The sequence below is a fragment of the Taudactylus pleione genome, unplaced genomic scaffold (genome assembly GCF_031769625.1).
Source record: "Taudactylus pleione unplaced genomic scaffold, aTauple2 ptg000454l, whole genome shotgun sequence".
Classification (NCBI taxonomy): Eukaryota; Metazoa; Chordata; class Amphibia; order Anura; family Myobatrachidae; genus Taudactylus; species Taudactylus pleione.
The window spans coordinates 18259772-18278433 of NW_028284856.1; the positions used below are offsets into that span (position 1 = coordinate 18259772).

The 18662-nt window shown below is 43.0% G+C and overlaps 1 protein-coding gene across 1 annotated transcript in view; it reads right to left on the bottom strand.

The window, feature by feature from the left end:
- Window positions 1-16512, bottom strand: part of FNTA (farnesyltransferase, CAAX box, subunit alpha) — a 31009-nt gene extending 14497 nt beyond the window's left edge. Inside the window, exons 1-7 of the mRNA XM_088448277.1 lie at window positions 16239-16512; window positions 15045-15130; window positions 13663-13777; window positions 3261-3365; window positions 2417-2543; window positions 1877-2025; window positions 1667-1729 (exon numbers count right to left, since the gene is read on the bottom strand). Coding sequence (XP_088304403.1) covers window positions 1667-1729; window positions 1877-2025; window positions 2417-2543; window positions 3261-3365; window positions 13663-13777; window positions 15045-15130; window positions 16239-16495 — 902 coding nt within the window. The 5' untranslated portion in view covers window positions 16496-16512. The remainder of the gene's footprint in view (window positions 1-1666; window positions 1730-1876; window positions 2026-2416; window positions 2544-3260; window positions 3366-13662; window positions 13778-15044; window positions 15131-16238) is intronic.
- Between the last annotated feature and the right edge of the window lie 2150 nt (window positions 16513-18662).

Here is an 18662-nt window from a genome sequence, read left to right on the forward strand (position 1 = left end):
TGTTTTAGAATACTCGCTGGAGGTAATGGCGGCATCTGTGCACGCCAGCATGGACTAGACTCCGCCCCTTATCAATAAGCGGGCGGGGCGCAAACAATGGCTGGTATAGCAGGCATAATGCGAGTGGGGGAGCGGGAACGTAATAGCCAGCGCTGGTGCATCTTCATACAAGCACCGGCGCCGCAACCAGCAGCCGAGAGCGCTGTGAATAACAGCCTCGCTCTCCGGCGGCTGTGTGCAGAAGCCAGCGCTTCTACAAGCACCAGCGTGGCAGGGAACAGCCGCGCTGAGCAGCTCCCTAAGCCCCGCCATGCGGCCAATTGTAACCAGCGCCGGTGCAATCTCCGGCGCCGCAACCAGCAGCCGAGAGCGCTGTGAATAACAGCCTCGCTCTCCGGCGGCTGTGCTCCCCCCCTGCAGAAGCCAGCGCCAGTGCTTCTTCAAGCGCCAGCGCGGCAGGGAACAGCCGCGCTGCGGCGCAATGTAGACTCCCTTATGGGAGTAGCGGGACGCAGCAGGCTCCCTCCCCGTGGAGATAGAGAAGAGGGAGGATTCGGCTCTCGTGAGAGCAGCAGACAAACAGAGCGCTGTCAGCTCTATTAAGTCAGACAGCGCTCAGTGCAGGGATATCAGGGCTCGCTGCTAGGCAGCAACCTTACAGACTGTTTGAACAGTCTCCCTGTACATGTATCCGCGCTCTATGCGCGGTAGCTCCGCCCCTTGTAATAACGCTAGCGGCGTTATAACAGGATTGCAGGAGGGGTTATACTACAGTATATACCACCTGAGCCTGGGAGGGGGCAGAGGGGCCGCAGATTAAACTCCGTTCCCCATAAGGGGAACAGAGCTATACTTACCACTGCTGGCATCAGGGCTGCGGCTAGGCATTCGGAAGCACGGACACAGCCTCTATATTAAGCTGTGGCGTGTCCTCCCTGAGCTACTGCCAGGGTGCCTGGGACTCCGACACGCACTCTTTTTTAGTGGTGGCGGGTCTCCTGATGCCTCCATGTAGCAGGCTGACAGACGCAGTACTCTGTCAGCCTGTCCTCAATGCTTTGTGAAAGCTAGAAATTAAAATGAAGTTGAAATAAAAGAAAAAATACTAAGTGTGGGCTGGAGCTCAGCCCTATGTGACCGGCTCTCTCGGGCACATTCTAAAAACTGGGGCTGATGGGGCATAGAGGGGGAGTAGCCAGTCATACTTCAGAATTATTTAAAGTGCCAGGCTCTGCTCTACCACCGTCTATACCCCCACTGTCTTGAACTCCAGTGTCCCCTAGTGGATGAAGGAGAAAATGTCTGAGATATATTAATTTTAAAGACGCTATGTCGTGTCCCCCCCCCCCCCCCCACCTCATTTCTCCCTTCCACCTGTCCTCTTCCCCCCCCCCCCCTCTTTCTTACCAAGCATTTTTTTTGAATAGTTTTATTTGTCTATCATTGTTGAAAAGATGGTCTGTATTGGGTTTCTTGTGACCCTGTATTTGTTCTCCTCTTTGTCTTATATTGTATTCTATTTGACCATTTAAAATAAATTATAAAAAAAAAAAAAAGGTACATGAGTGCAAAGAGGAAAGAAAAAGACTGCAAAGACAAATTGATTCTTCCATATATAAAACTGTCCAAAATTCAGACCAGTATAAAGAGCAAAAATGTGACTTACCCACGTAAGTAGTTCCATGCACTCTCATTATGTGGTGCAACCTTGATCATCTCTAGAGCATATCTGGTGGAATGAGGTTAAGCAAGGGTCAATAGTTAAAGAATTTAAGATTATTATTAATATAATAAGGTAGAGATGGGGGACCCCTATTTGGGAACAAACTTGGGGGTACCACAAATGCTATGTGCAAGATAGAATAATTTCACTTACTGGACCTCGCTTTCTAGGATTTGAGGATTGCTGTACCCCGACGTATTAGAAATAATAAAGTATCTTTGGTTCCAAGCAGAGTTGTTTCGGAGGTCTCTTGCTAATAACAGGTCAACATACTGCAATTCACCATCCCACAAGTTGAACTCCTACAGAATATTAAACGCAGCCATATTAGCAGTACAGTGAAACTGCAAATAAAAAACTCCATAAAATAATCAAAAAGCAAACAAACTTAAAGATGTGTATTGGGCACTGTGGTGGAGAAGATAAAAAAAAATGGGAGCACAGAGGGAACAGAGGCAGTAGAATCAAAATGTAATAAAACGAAAGAAACTTAAAATGATGGTAAGGTACATGACAAGACTGACAAAGTAAAACATTGTAGGAGGGGTAATTGACAGTTCTGATAGGTTAATGACAAAGCTATTAATTGATCATTAACTCAAGGTTATTGATCTTCAAGTGGTCTAAAATAAACTTTTCTAGAATACCAGGAGTAACAAATAGGATTTTGGTCTATGGTGACTGAGAAGATACCTGAATAACCCACTGTCTGTGCTGCCATGCATGATAGTTTTTGGCATCTTGGTTTAAGATATCTGCAATAAATTCAAGCTCTTCTGAAGGATCCTTTAGCAGCTCGACAAGCACTCTCCTGTGGTGCCTTATGGGTAAAAGAAAAACATTTGTGGATTTTTTCAACTCCATTGGTTTATAGAGAATTAGTCATATTGTGGGCCAACTTAGGCAGATATAAACAGAGCACAGGGGCACAACCCTCCTAAAGCCCTCCAATCTCCCTTCCAGGCCTTCCACTCTATGCTTCAAGGTGAAGTATAAAGAACCAGAATAAAGTTTGCAATCGCTTGTACGAAAGTGATTACACAGCAGCATCTACAATCAGTAAATCCATCCTCAGTCTAACCAATAAGAACTCTGGCTTTGAGCACTAGACTAGCTGTTACATACACTTGTCGGTATAGGACAAGAGTAAGCAAACTGTGTCTCCGAGCCGTTACAGAATTGCAAATCTCAGTATTGGATGGCAGGATATGCTGGGACTTATAGTTCAACAACACACTGGACATTTTCCAGGTGTTACAGATATTGAGCACTTCCTACCAAGCAAATTCTACCAAAAATCTATTCAGTCAGTTTCATGAAGACTGATTTGTATACTAAACAATGGCTATTTGTGACCATAGCAGTCCAACTTCTCCATATTGGTTTGCTGGGTTTAATACTCAGAATCTAGTTTTACTATTATACTAAAGTTTTGTGAAACGTTTATAACAGCAGGCGTAGTTTTGTCTAAAGCTGGACTTGAGTGAACAGTGAAAACTTACACAACTACTATGACAATTTGATTTACATCTTTTACCAGACTTGGTAGTTTTTTGGCTGGTCCTCAATGATTTCTGTAATATAGTTCATTTCCTTGCGTAGATCTTTCTTTAGAGACTGCAATAGGACTCTCCTGTAATGCCTGAAAAACAAATGATATCAAAGCTCTAAACTCAGCCGCTGTACTAAAATGTTAAATAAAAGGGCTCCTCTTTTACATGTAAAAAAGAGTAACATTGGTAAGTAAATAGAATGTTAAAGTGGTTTATGATGTAAAAAACAACATGCAATCAGTGTAGCACTAGAACAACAATTATATATATTTTTAAAATACCTAAAGGGAAAGATAAAACCCATCAGAACCCTTGGCAGTAATGATACTTCACAGCACCACAAACGTGTTAATTTCATCACACAATATCTACAGTAATAGGTTTTGCATTCAAAGTTGGTGATAATGCAGTGCCATGGTGTGCTCTAATTAAAACAATGTTTTATTCAGCCTCAGATCAGGGTGTACACTATGGGGGGAATTCAATTAGTTGCAGAGTTTCCCCCACAGCTAACTGAACACACTGCTCGATTCAAATAGCTACAGGAGCTCAGTGCACTGAGCCCCAGAGGGTGAATTTTTACTCGCAGCCTCAGGAGCTCAGACTTGTGCATTTAACATGTGGGGAAACCCATAGATTCCAGCACTTTGAGCAGAATATAGGGGCTAGCCCGTGGTAACACATGGTTTACCACACGGGGCAAATGCTTATTAACTGAATACCTCCAGGAGTGAAACCCAGAGATTTTCTCCCCGCATGGCAAACAACGCAGCTAATTGAGTTCCCTTGTATGTCACCAATTCTAGATCACTGTGGCAGTGCATGGTCAGATTTCAGCTTTAGCCATACTCTTCTTTGGCTCCATCACTCTGCATCTGCAAGGGACGTCCTTTCCTGTGCAAGACCACTCAGTCTCATCAGACTGTCTCCATCATTACTGCCTAGGGACAGGACAAGAAACTTGCATATTGTAGCTTCAGGTGCTGAGGAAGCCATAAGCAGCTCTCGTAATACATCAGGGCCAGGCACTATTGACATTCTAGGTCCCTCTATTTAAGGGCAAGGCCGCTGCTAACATCCTTTCCTATACCTCAATTGCTAATCCATTTAAAAAAACAAGTTTGCACCTTAGTAAAACATGATGCACTGTAGATTTTATATGTGCAGAGTTTCAGATTTGGGAGAGACGTGTTCAAATGCAGATCTAAATAGCAGTGTAAGGATAAAGCTGTCCAGCATTTGTGGGCTACATGCAAAGGCAGCCAGTATTTACCCTGTATGCATAAATAATAAATGTATTTGCCCCCCTTATATTGCAACATGGCTTGTCCAGGTGCACAGTTACTTGCTTTGCTTCCAATTCAATATCAGCCCCAGTATGTTCATGTCACAAGACAGTGTGTAATACTAGGATTTAAATGAAAACAAAATGAAACAAGTTACATGGGAAATTACACATACAAGGGATGTTAAATAAGTAAGACCTCTCGTGTTTAATGTTCTCTATTTCATTTTAATTTCCTACCAGGCCAGAGTAGGTAGACCACCACATCCCCTCACAGCCACTAGACTGCGCCTCATATCAGTCATACTGTCCTAACATCAGCTGTAAGATGGTGGGGCTGGTGGAAACATGGTCAATCATTGCAGTGCGTAGTGTGATCAGATTTCTGCGTCTAAAGGGCACATAAGAAGCTGAAATTCATCGCCAACTTGTCGAGGTGTAAGGTGATAATGTCAAGGAAGGTTTGGTGCACTGCCTTTGATAACGGCAGGACAGACGTTCAAGATGAGCAGCAATCCAGCTGGCCAAGCATGTCCACCACAGATGACACTTTATGCCGCATAGAAGGTCTGATTCAGGAGGACAGACGCATTCAAGTTAGTGATATTGCCGACGAACTGAACATCTCAGTGTGTACTGTGCACAACATCGTTCTTAAGCAACTGGGGTACAACAATAAGTCATGTCCTGACTTAAGGCACTTGACACTGATTTCTTCTATGCCAGGATAGATGCCTTGGTGTTCCCTTGGAACAACTGCTTAGACAAGTATGATGTCTATGTGGAAAAATAATCTGTACCAAGTCCATACTATTGATTATACGCATATGTACGAGTTGATTAAGTTTACACAATGGCCGGGATGTACTAAAGCAGTGGTTCTCAAACTCGATCCTCAGGACCCCACACAGGTCACATTTTGCAGGTCACCTAGCAGGTGTACCGATGTAATCATTACTCACTGACACATTTTTAAAGATACACAGATGGAGCTAATTATTTCACTTGTGATTCTGTGAGGAGACCTGGAAAACATGCACTGTTTGGGTTCCTGAGGACCGAGTTTGAGAACCTGCGCACTAAAGGAAGAATGCAGTAGAAACCCAGTTTTCTGGGTTTTTACTGCATTTTCATATGTACTAAGCCCTGGCCACCCGATTTTTGATGCGGAGGCTAAGGCCAGGTTTTTCTGGCATTAGCCTATAGAAGCCTATGAGCTTCTTACAGCATCCCGCTCCCCGACACTTTAGCGCTGCCTCGCAGTCGCCCAGCACCTCTCACTGCCGGCCCCACTCACCTCAGCCTCCTGCGGGCTCCTCCTGGGTCCCCTGCCTCCTTCTCCTCCTGTACTTCTTCTGGGTGCAGGGAGGAGGAGGAGGAGCACTTACTTACGGGACTTACTGCAGAGGTCACCAGCAGGAAGCTCCCGGGGATAGGAGTGTCGGCAGCTTCACAAAGGGCAGCTCTTAACGCAAGAGCTGTCCTTTGCGATACTAGTCGCATATGTTAGTACATATGCGATTAGTCATTTTGCGGTGACTGGCAGGATATACACCACAAGGTTAGTACATCCCGGCCAATGAGAGGTCTAGTTACCTTATTTACTAAACCACCCCCATATATTTCAAGTGATTTCCAAACAAACATGTTTTTGTTAATTTCTTAAAAGTTTCCAGTGTTCATTGCAAGGATAGGACAAGTTATCCTAACTCCAGGTATATAAGGAATATCAACAAATAAATAATATAGTTAGCAAACCATTTTATATATTGTACACCAGTGTCAAATGCAGGATTCCAAAGGAGGTTCCTAAATTTACTAGTACTGCCGGAATACCTGTTCTGTTATTTCCATCTCAGAATGGCAGTAATAGATTAATATTATTACAAAGAGCTTTATTCTTTGAATAAAGAAATTTGATTTAATGATATGCCCCTATGCAGTTGCGGAAAACAATTACTAAAAGCAAAATCTTTAAAACTTATTTCACTAAAAATTAGGCAGCTGTGCAAGTTGTAATGGTGCATACACACGTTCAGATTTTTCTTCAGATCTGAACGATAACGATGTCAAAAATCGTTCATATCTGAAGGAAAATCTGACATGTCTGACATGTTTGAACAATAAACGATAATGGTCAGAACGATATCTGACATCTGATGTGTTTGCAGTCAGTTTTGGACGATTTCAGTCATTTTAATGCAGTCAAAAATCGTTCGTAGTTCAAATCGTTGGTCAAATCGTTCAATCGTTCATCTGACCGTGTGTATGCTCCATAACTTGCTGGAACTGATTGAATATTGTGATTTTAATGATGCTATACTTCTTTATCTGAGACACCCAGCTACTCACACAAAGTTTTGTTTTAATTAAAATCAAAACTTTTTTAATAACCTGTAGTAAACAGATTACTTTGCTATCACCAAGGTGCTGCATTCAGTGGCGTTGCAGCCAAGTTTCTCTGTCACCTGTACATTGCACTTGGAACCTGGGGAAAGTGATTTTTGTCCTGCAGCTGTTACTGTGTAGTGTGGAGGAGACAAACACTGATTTCTGTGCTTGGTTGACAGGCTCCTGAGGAAGAGGTTCAAAGCAGTTGCAGCAATACAGAACTACCTGCGCGGCTGGGATGGCAGAAATAAATGACAGAGGTGCCTCCACTTTTTTTATGTTAATACTAAAGGTGGAATACCAGAAATCCCCAACCAGTGCGATACAGTACACAATTCTCTTCCCTTTACACCTATAAATTTCAGAGTACAGTGTTTGATATGCAAATCTAAGGAGCTAACTGAGTGCTTCTAATTTACATAATAGAGCAAATTACTAGTTCTATCCGGCGTCAAACTGAAATCCTATAGCTCTTTTTTAAATTGAGTAAATTTTTATTGGTTTATAGAAATACATTAACAAATAACCGAACAAAATATATATACACATAAAACACATATACACATATATATATATATATATATATATATATATATATATATAAATAAAAAAAAAAAAAATACCACACTATACAAATATTGGAATATTGTCAAAAATAACACCTGAAAAATTGGCAAAATCAACTAGATCCCAACAAATTCTCAACTTATCACACAGCACATTACCTCCAACAAAGTAATAATCTACCTAATTATCCTAACAATAATATACCGGTCAATCATTAGGCAATGCACGGGCATAACAGGATTTAAGCCAACTGCTCCAGATACGTTCATACTTCTCAGCTTTGCGACAAATAAACACATGTTTTTCATGTTCAACAGTGGTACGGACCAAGGACAGCCAAGCATTATAATCTGGTCCTGTAGGAGCCATCCACGACCGAGCCACACATACCTTAGCTAGTGTACACATATTGACAATGTATTGTTTAAGATATCTGTCCACTACCTCATCGTCCATAGAGCCTAAACAGCACGTCAATGGCGTAGCTAAAGTGGGAGCAATACCTGTATTGGACAAAACTCTCAGAACCTTATTCCAAAAAGTGCTAACCACCGGACAATCCCATAGAAGGTGCCAGAAAGTACCGCTACTAATTTTACACTTAGGGCATATGTCAAATGCTCTCCCCCCAAATCTCAGCAAACGAACAGGAGTTAAATAGGTACGGTGTAAAATAAACAGTTGAATCTGTTGAAATCTTATAGAAGTTGTGGAAATACGAGGAGCTTCTAGAGCATTATCCCATTCCGCATCACTTATAAGGCCAATATCTCTCTCCCACTTTGATCTAAGATGTGGTAAACTATCCTTATGATAAGACGACAATATATAGGAGTATAAGTAAGAAAGCGTCTTCCGGGGACCTAAAGATAAAAGGAATGACTTCAATGGGGATATTTGAATTAGAGGAGGGCCATCTGAAAATTGAGCCGAGAGAGCATGCCGTAATTGTAAATATCTATAGAAATATGATTGAGGGAGATGATGAGCTTCTTGGAGTTGTGCAAATGATTTAAGAATTGAAGTGTCATATAAATGACCCAATGTAGTTACACCGTTAGAACCCCATGTCACCTCAAGCTGTTTAGAGGCCAGTTCAGGTAATATACGATAACTACATAGAGAAGTGTCTGGATCTAATCCCGTAAACTGTAGAATACTAGATACCAATTTCCATATCTTAATAGCTTGCATCAACAGGGGAGGGCCTTTCTGTATAATTCTACCCGCAAGCAAGGCCTGCAATGGTGTAAAGTTAGGGAAAATCTGAGAAACCAACAAAACGTGCAGGGCATTAGGGGAGTCATCTTGAAGCCATAACCGTATATGTGCCATCTGCGCCGCATAATAATAAAATTTAAAATTTGGAAGAGCCAAACCTCCCCCAGACCTAGATCGGGTCAGAGCTGCCAATTGAATACGTGGTCGACGATTCACCCAGACCAATGAAGAAAGAAGACTATTCAAACGCCTAAACAATGTATCTGTAATAAAAACAGGAGAATGCTGCAAAACGTACACAAATTTTGGCTGCACCACCATCTTTATTAAGTTAATTCTACCAGTAACGGTAAGAGGGAGCCGGCGCCAGGACTGAAGTTTGCCCTTTAAGTAGACAAACAGGGGCTCAACATTCAATACTATATAGTCCTTTGGGGAATTAGTTATCCAGATACCTAAATATTTACATTTATTTACCCAACAGAGAGGGAGAGTGACAATGGGAACAGTCGGATACAACCCCCTAAGAGGAAGGATAGATGATTTGTCCCAGTTTATCTTAAGACCAGAAAAAATACCAAATTGTTCTATGACTTGAAGAACCACAGGCATAGCTGTTACATAGTCAGACAAAAAAAGTAATAAATCATCTGCATATAAGGAAACTTTGTCCATTCTATTACCCAATTGTAGACCTATAATATCATGGTGAGAACGTATAATACAGGCTAACGGCTCAATAGCCAATGCAAACAGGGCTGGGGACAAGGGGCAACCCTGTCTTGTGCCCCGAGACAGGGGGAAGGATGGGGAGATAAACCCATTCACTGACACCCTGGCAGTAGGGTTCGCATACATAAGCTTTACCCATTTCAAGAACACCGGCCCGAACCCAAAACATGACATGACCTCCCACAGAAAGGGCCACTCCACAGAGTCAAATGCTTTTGCAGCATCTAATGACACAATAACAGAGGACGATTCTTCGCCATGGGAGGCCTGTGAGTGTGCAGCCTTCTAATGTTCTCCGACGTCGACTTGCCTGGCATAAATCCTGATTGGTCTGGGTGAACAATCGAAGTAATAACAGTGTTTAGCCGAACAGAAAGGATCTTAGCCAAAATTTTGGCATCTGTGGGAATTAGAGAAATTGGCCTATAGGAATCAGGGTATCTAGGGTCCTTCCCGGGTTTAGGGAGCACAACAATTATGGCTTCAGACATAGATGGAGAGAACAAATTATCTTCATAGAGCCCATTAAACAGATCTAAAAGTCTTGGAACAAAGATACGAGCATGTTTTTTATATATCTCTATGGGAATCCCATCAGATCCGGGTGCCTTGTTACCGGGAAAGGAACTAATCGCAGCATCTACCTCCTCCAGGGTCAACGGGGCATCTAAATACGCCCTAGCCTCGGATGACAATTTTGGAAGCCTAGCAGAAGCAACATATAATGACAAAGCATTCACGTACTCAGTCAACTGTGTTTGATATAAGTTTTTATAAAATAAACTAAAAACCTCTGCAATATCTTGTGTAGATGTGACCATAGAACCCTCAGGCCCAATTAGTTCCGAGACAACAGCAGAAGGACGATCAGCTTGAACCAAGTGTGCCAAAAAACTACCAGTTATGTCAGCCTGCATATAATATAAATGAGAACGGAATAACAGTCTACGGTTCATTCTATCTGTCAAATGATCAGTCCACTCTGTCTGTGCAGTCAACCATTTTAAACGTGAAGATTCCAACCTGTCCCCCAAGTAATCCAACTCAAGATTTCTACAGGCCATCTCCAAAACACGTTCTTTATCCCTATAAAATGTTTTTAATTCTGCTACCCTTTTGATCAGAGACCCACGTAAATAGGCCTTGAAGGCGTCCCAAACATTAGCTACAGAGGCAGATCCCACATTGTCAGTGAAATAGCCATCCCACATAACTTCCAGCTCTGAACCTGCACCCATTTGAAGAAGCCAAGAGGGGTGTAGTTTCCATAAACGGAGACCTCTAGGACTACACATATTCAATTCTACTAGAAGTGGGGAGTGATCTGAGATTCCTCTGGCTTTATATTCAATGTTAGTTATATTATGTACAATAGATGGGGACACCAGGGCCAAATCCAATCTAGAGAAAGAGTGATGCGCGGAGGAAAAACAGGAGAATTGTTGTACTCCAGGATGTTTAACTCGCCACGCATCAACCCATCCCAAGTCAGTTACAAACTTAGCAAAGCCCTCACCACCTTTAGAAAGAGAACTTGGAGACTCACGCCACTTATCCATAGACTGGTCCATTATATTATTGAAGTCTCCCAAACAGAGCACTGGCGTATCTGGAGAACGGGCCACAAATTCAGCAGCTTTTTTTAAAACGTCATATGAAAAAGGAGGGGGGATGTACACTGCTAACAATAAAATGGGCTTAGAATACAGTACACAATCCAGAAACACATATCTGCCATAAGGGTCAGTTTGGACCGCAGTAAAAGAAAAAGGGACAGATTTATTAATAAGAATGGAGACACCCCTGGATGATGAAGTATGCGAGGAGTGATAAGCCCATCCCACCCATGGTCTTTTTAGAGCTAGTACCTTACTCCCGACCAAATGCGTCTCCATTAGACAAGAAATATCAGGCCCATATTGCTTAATCATTTTAAAGACCAAAGAGCGCTTTAAACGATCATTAACCCCCCGGACATTCCATGTTAAAAGTTTCACCATTGTAATACATTGAACTATAAAGCATAATTGAAGTTACCTTAAAAATAGTGTGGTACAGAAAAAATAAAAAAAACATTTGTAAGAAAAAGACTGGACAACCCATCCAAAACCACCCCCCACCCTGTATACCCACCCGAACTTAGGCATACTTAAACCCAAAACTAAACTAAACTACACAGGATACAACTACTCGATCCTTATAGGCGTAAAAGGCACTGGAATAAAAATAACCACCAATGCAACGGAACTCTCCGGCCATATTTTGACCGAAATATCAACATAAACAACAAAAGAAAGAGAAAAACCCTACCAGGAAAAAAAATATATATATATACCCAGTAAGGGGAGCGGGACATAGAACAATATCCAACCAATATCACAACATAAGTATTATTATAGAAATATAAATATTGGAATATCAGAAAAAGGCCTATTTAATGTCGTAATGACACTAGCAATTTCTGGCCATAAACAAATATAATCAGCAAATGCAATCAGTACAGTCATTCCGGTGCCATTTGCCTGTTCCCAGGAGATCTCCGGTCCAGCCACGCCGCAGCCTCCCGTGGTGTAGAGAAAAATTTTGACTCTCCATCCGCAACCACTCGCAACTTAGATGGAAAAATCATAGCGTACTGAAGATTTAAATCCCGGAGATGACGCTTTATTGGAAGGAATTTAGCTCCGTCTTTTTGGACATCCATTGCAAAATCAGGAAACATAGAAATTTTTACAACGTTGCGTTCCAGTGGCCCTTTAACTCGAGCCAATCGAAGCACAGTATCACGATCCTGGTAATGAAGAAATTTGGCTATAAATGTGCGCGGTGGAGCGCCAGGCGGCAGGGGACGGGTAGGGATCCGATGCGCTCTCTCCACAGCAAATTGGTTAGTAAATGAGTCTCTGCCATATGTATCCCCCAACCACTTCTCAAGGAATGTTTCAGGTGAAGACCCCTCCTCTCTTTCCGGGAGACCAACGAACCGCACGTTATTGCGGCGCAGTCTGCCCTCCATATCGGAAATTTTATGCTGCATTGCGGACATTTGGGATGTCAGGGAGGCCACTTGAGCCCGTAGTGGGGTCTGGGAATCTTCCAGATTAGATAGACGTGTTTCTGCCTCCCCGACTCTTTCGCGGACCTGCTGGAGACCTTGATGAAGAGAAGATATATCGGATTGAACTTTCTCAATCTTATCTGCCAATTTAGTCTCGCAGGAGGTAACTGCTTCCAGCACTTGTTGCAGCGTAACTTCTGGTGATGAATCTGACCCAGATGCAGCAGGGGGAGGTGGGGTCACAGACTTGGATGTACCCTGGGGATCACAACACACTGGGGGCACAGGAGTAGAGGAACGGGCAAAGCGTTCCAGTTTTGCAGCAGCAGCAGCAGCATGACCTGTTTTCCCCATAGTATTAATATAATGTAGGAGAATAATGTAGGAGACTAGTTATAATATATAAATGCACAGGTAGTGACACAGCAGCAGCAACAGGCAGAGATTCCTCCAAACTTAGAAATCACTTACAAGGAAAGAAGTGTTGCTGAGTTCCACAGTTGCAGAGCTGACAGTTCTTCACACAGAGCAGGGAGAAATAGTGATGTCTGGCAGAACTCCGGCAGTATCAGACTCAGAGATAACCTCCCTGACCCTGACTCTAAACACAAGCCAGGCAGGAGAAGCAGACCAGAAGCTCCCAGCAAAGCCCCCTTGTCAGGCACAGACAGGCTGCATAATACAGAAGCCAACAGGAGAGGAGAGGCCTGGGTGCAGCTCTGGAATCACAGATAGGCAGGCCCAGGGAATGCAATGGAGGCCCTCAAGAGCCACTGTCCTCACTCCACACAGCTCCAACCAAGTCAGCCGGTTCCTGGCAAGGTATGTGAGAGACAGCAGGGTAGTAACGTTGATATAGGGGTCTCAGGAGGGGTAAGCAGGATTATCAGCCGGAGAGCTCAGAGTCCCTGTGTCCTACACTATTGCTGCCGTGGCCACGCTGAAATGTTATAGCTCTTATGACGCCAGTTACATTTTATGTTTAATGTCCCTTTAATAGTTGTTGCCCACTATTGGATGCCATACTCCCACATAAGTTTACATTTGCAAGACAGAGTTGGGTAAGGGAATAAAGAGGAGTGGTTTGTCCAAAAGTGGTTGATCCCATTAAATAACAATCTGTATTACTCACCACACTGTGTAGTTTGCAGCATTCAGCTCAATTGCATCAGATGTCAGATTAAAAGCTCTTTCACTCCTCTCGTCTCGCTGAAGAACAGCACGAAAATAATCATATACATCTCTGACTGGAAATACAATGGAAACAGCTCATTATGACTGCACTGTGACAGAGTACAACATTACTTTTCATACGTATAATTCAGGTAAACAAAATATAAAAGTGCTACAATCTAATAATAGTCAATAAACAATATAATATTACATGAACAAATTCATTCCTGGGCTATATAAATATTATATATATATATATTACATTATCAGTTCTGATATCACAGCTCAAATTATAGAGGTTCATTTATACTGTCCTATATGTTATATAAAACCTAATATAAGATACTGAGGAGTTTCCTGACCTTATAGAGGTCACAGAACACTGAGCTAACTACTTATTATTGATAACATTGATTCCATGAATTCCATGGTTGTAGGTTCCATAGCACCGGTCAAATAGGACCCTTGTGGCACCCTAAAAATTAGAGACAATAATACTTCTTATTCATATTTTATTTATACTACAAAATCACAAATAAAACAAAACAATACTGGACAATATTTTAAAACCACCCACATTTTACACCAGACGTAGACAAGGGTGCTTGGGTTTATAGTCCCAGAATACATGAGAGCCATATGTTGCCTAAACTTCCCAAAGCACATCACTAAACTACCTATTACATTATACTACATTAATCTCTATACAATATGCTACAGTCTCATATCACAGTCTCACAGTGACCTGTCCACAGCTATCCTCTCCCAATTATACCACCAATGGGGCCATGTGCAGCAACAGCCTGCGAAAGATGGGCCACAAATTTCTCCTGTCAGCGCCACACAGAGTGCTATTGTGTAATGAGAAGTTTAACTGATCCCACTGGTTATTATAATTGGTGAGCGCTACAGTGATCATGGCGTTCATTAAGTAAACTTGTGTATTATGTGAAGTAGCACACCCCTCTACTGTAAAAGGATTATGGAGTCTATTTACTAAGCAGTGTTAGGAGAGAATGAAAAGTGATAAGATAGTGATAAGGTGCCAGCCAATCAGCTCTCAACTGTCATTTTTCAAACACAGCCTTTGAGATGACCGTTGGGAGCTGATTGGCTGGCACCTTATCACTTTGTCTCCTAACACTGCTTAGTAAATAGACCCCTAAGTTATAAAACATAAATTCAGATTTTGGTGATTTGCATAAAAGCTTTTATGTAGTCATAGAATTAATCGGTCACTTCAAATATCCTTATAATGATGATATGAGATACATAACCTATATATACACACAAAAAGGATACAATACCCATATATTTATCTACACAAACTTTGCTACTTACATTTTTCACTATAAACAATTTGAACAACTGGGTTTGGGCCATCATCTTGAGGTACAGGGGTCACATCTGCCCATTCTTTTCGATCTCTGTGAATATAGGTTGTGTAATATTATGAGTAATAAGCCGGCTTACCTTTATCAGTGACATTATTTCACTAATTTTCAAAGGTAATTCTACCATCAATGTAAAATTAATTCAGAATAAGAAAAATTATGTTTCTCACTGTGTTAGAAGAAAGCACAACTTCCATTCTATGCTTGATCATTACAACTATCAAATTGAACTGGTTACATTACATTACAGCAACACAGATTATGGGGTTTATGTAATAGGGTGTGAGCTACGGGAATACATGCGAGTGTTCCCATATTTTTAAACCGACAAGCATTTTAAAAGGCAAAACCAAGGTGGTTTAAAATGATTGGCACTTTAAAAATACGGCAACACTCACATGTATTACCGCAGTGGTACAAGCTCATACCCTATTACATAAGTCCCTATAACCGGGTACACACATCTCCCAACATCTGGGATGTCAAAGTCGAAACCCTTGTGCGCACCTTAAAAGAAGGCGTTGCATCGCTCCCGCTAGGCCACACCCCCTGTATGATGCATTTTGGGGGCGTGACTGCATGCCATGTCTCCCGTATTACATCATGCTTGGGGTGACCCCAGCTGCTGGGCTGCCTCCAGTCTCCTTCCTGCCCTAAATGGTTGCCACGCTCATGAGCACGGCATCCTTTCAGCTTTATAGGTAGCGCTTCTCTCTGCTTAGCAGGGCAGCACTGCGGTGGTACCAGAGTGTCCTTAAACTACCGACCACCTGCAGGACACTGCGGCCTGCGCTGGGACGGCGGGACAGTGCCCAGAAATAATCGTAACATACACACTATACAATATATCGTACAGATCGTGCAGTGCGTCGTTCATCGCATCATCCTATCTGCTGAGCTGCACCGCAGATGGGATGATGAGGCGAAGAACGACCCAGTGCTGTTACATAAGGCATGTAACACATTGCGCCACCATACACAGGATCGTGCAGTGTGTACCGCGTGCGCAATATTTCATTACATTGCATCGTACCATCGGCTGGGTAACAAATTTTATAGTGTGTACCAAACTTATATTACTATAACCCCCATGTAATAATAGTATATACTTAGTGCACTTGGTTGTAAATTGAATGGGTACCTGTAGAGAATGTAACGATCACACAGGCTGTCATAGTCCATTTCGGAGTCTCCAACTCCTTCTATGTCCAGGACCTCATAGCCCAAGTCCAGCACCACCGCATCCCCACCTGTCCCCTGTCCTGCGATCTCCCCATGATCTGCCTCTCCCGGGGACTGCTGCATTCTCACCCAACTACCGGGAAGAAAGTGGCATAGATAGTACCCTGGAAGAGGAAGCTGCGTTATTAGCCTGAGCCCGGGACCAGCCAATGCCATCGCTTCCAGTGTATACGCGCAAGTGTACTGTGCTAAACAATCAGAGGTCGAACTGTGTTTTACCTTGGCGTCTCTGACGGCATCCATTTTCTCGGAGACTTATTTTGTTTTGCTGGTGTTATAAGAGTGGGTATTCGGCATCGATGTTTTAGCAAGAAGGTAGTGCAACATTACAACAGAATGCCAAATTTTATTTTAATTTTTTTCCATATAAGAGGAGAGATGTTAAAATCGCAGATATTTAGCTTGATAGGAAAAATTGTAGAGCAGACCCAAGTGTCCAGAATTAATATATATTACATCAGGGGAAGAATTAACATATATTATTACATCATAGGCAGTCACAACCACGAGACTGCTATGGCAGGGCCGGTCAGCTACCAGTGTTACTATCTACGTGGGGACAGGGAGAATATAAATCTGGGGCGAACGAAGCGAGCCTCCCTGCCTGAAGCAGAGTTGCCAACTCTGAAATGGAAAACAAGCAACCTATAAGTAAAAAATTAGCCCAAACCGATCCTAAAAAGCCCAATAAAAAAGCCCAATTTATGGGGTGTCTCTTTCTCCTCACTTTCTACCTGCTTAACTTCCTTTATTCCCCCTCTTCTCTAACCTAAATATTTTAGTGTATGCACAGCCTTATCAGCCTATGGGGCCCATTTATTAATGATTGCATTTTGCAATGCGATCAGGGCATGCAGTAGCGCCCATGATCGCATTGGAAAATGCGATCATAGCGACCGAATGTATGATCCGGCACATGCAGGGTGACGGGCTCCGAAAGGAGCCCGTTCCTGTGATGTGCCTGGAGGCTGCTGCGCATGCGCAGTCCCGCGGACTGCACGCCCATTGCCGGCGGAGGGATCCGCATTCCCAATATTGATACATTTGGCAGCATCGCATCCCCCATAGAAACCTATGGGGGAGTTGGCTGCCAGCGGCAATGGAGGTATCACAGCAAGTAAAGGAGATACCTGCAGCGGTCCCTCCTTCATACATCTGGGGGATACTTAATATTTGAGGTAAACCCCCGAAAACAGGTGTTTTCAGGGAATTTACCTCAAATTCCCTTTGATAAATGGGCCCCTATATTGCTTTTCTCCCTCTACACCAGCCTCCATAGTTTTACCTCCTCCCTCTTTTCATACCTCATTCCATTGCCAGTATTCAGCTAGGTACACACTTGCCGGTGTGTACCCAGCAATGCGGCGCCCGACCACGCAATATATATTGGGCGGTCGATACATACTGCACGATGTGGTGACCAAATATCCGATATGTCGGGCACCGGCTCCATCCGCTATGCCAGAGTCGGCATCTGGGTCATTCCGTTGGCCATACATGCAGGCCGACAGAACAACCCCGATGGATGACCCGCAGGAATGCGTGGGGTCACGCATAGTGGGTACACACTGGCCGATTTGGACGATATGTCAGCTCAATCAGCAGGATCAGGTGACATATCGTCTAGTGTGTACCCACCTTTTCATTACCTGACTCTTCTTCTCCGCATTTATCTCACCCCTCTTCTTTACCTCCTTCATTCCTGTGACCTGTCTACTTCCATTATCCCCTCTTTTTAACAGCCTCAGTCATTTTACCTTGCCCCCATGTACCTGCCTCATTTCTATCATCTAGTTTACCTCTCCTTCTTGCCTGCCCCCTCCAACTTCGCCCTGTCCACTGTCCTCTATTCCCCAGACTCCACCTTCCCCCCTCCCTTAGTCACTACCAGTACAAAACACACAGACACACAATTACTTACCTCTAGGGGTTCCTCGGCAATGCACACAAAAAAATAAGCCCAAAAACAAGCAACCTTGAAAAAAAAAAAAAAGCAACTTGCAAAAAAAAACAAGCCCAATTCCGCTTGTTATAAGCGGACTTGGCAACTATGGCCTGAAGCGCGGCGAGCGACCACTTTTGGCCCTGTTCTTAACCTTGTTCCTCCCCTTTTTGCAGCAGGTCACGTGGTTGTGACGTCAGGTCCTGTACAGCACCTCTTTCTAGACCTAACAGTTTTGCTGGTTTTGGAATTCCACCATAATATTAGACATTAGAGGCCAATAAGCTACAATGGCTACTGCTATTTACAATTGGGCATTTTCAAAATACCCATAGAAAGCCATGGAGATTACGCTTGCAATGATGACATAGGTACTGCAAT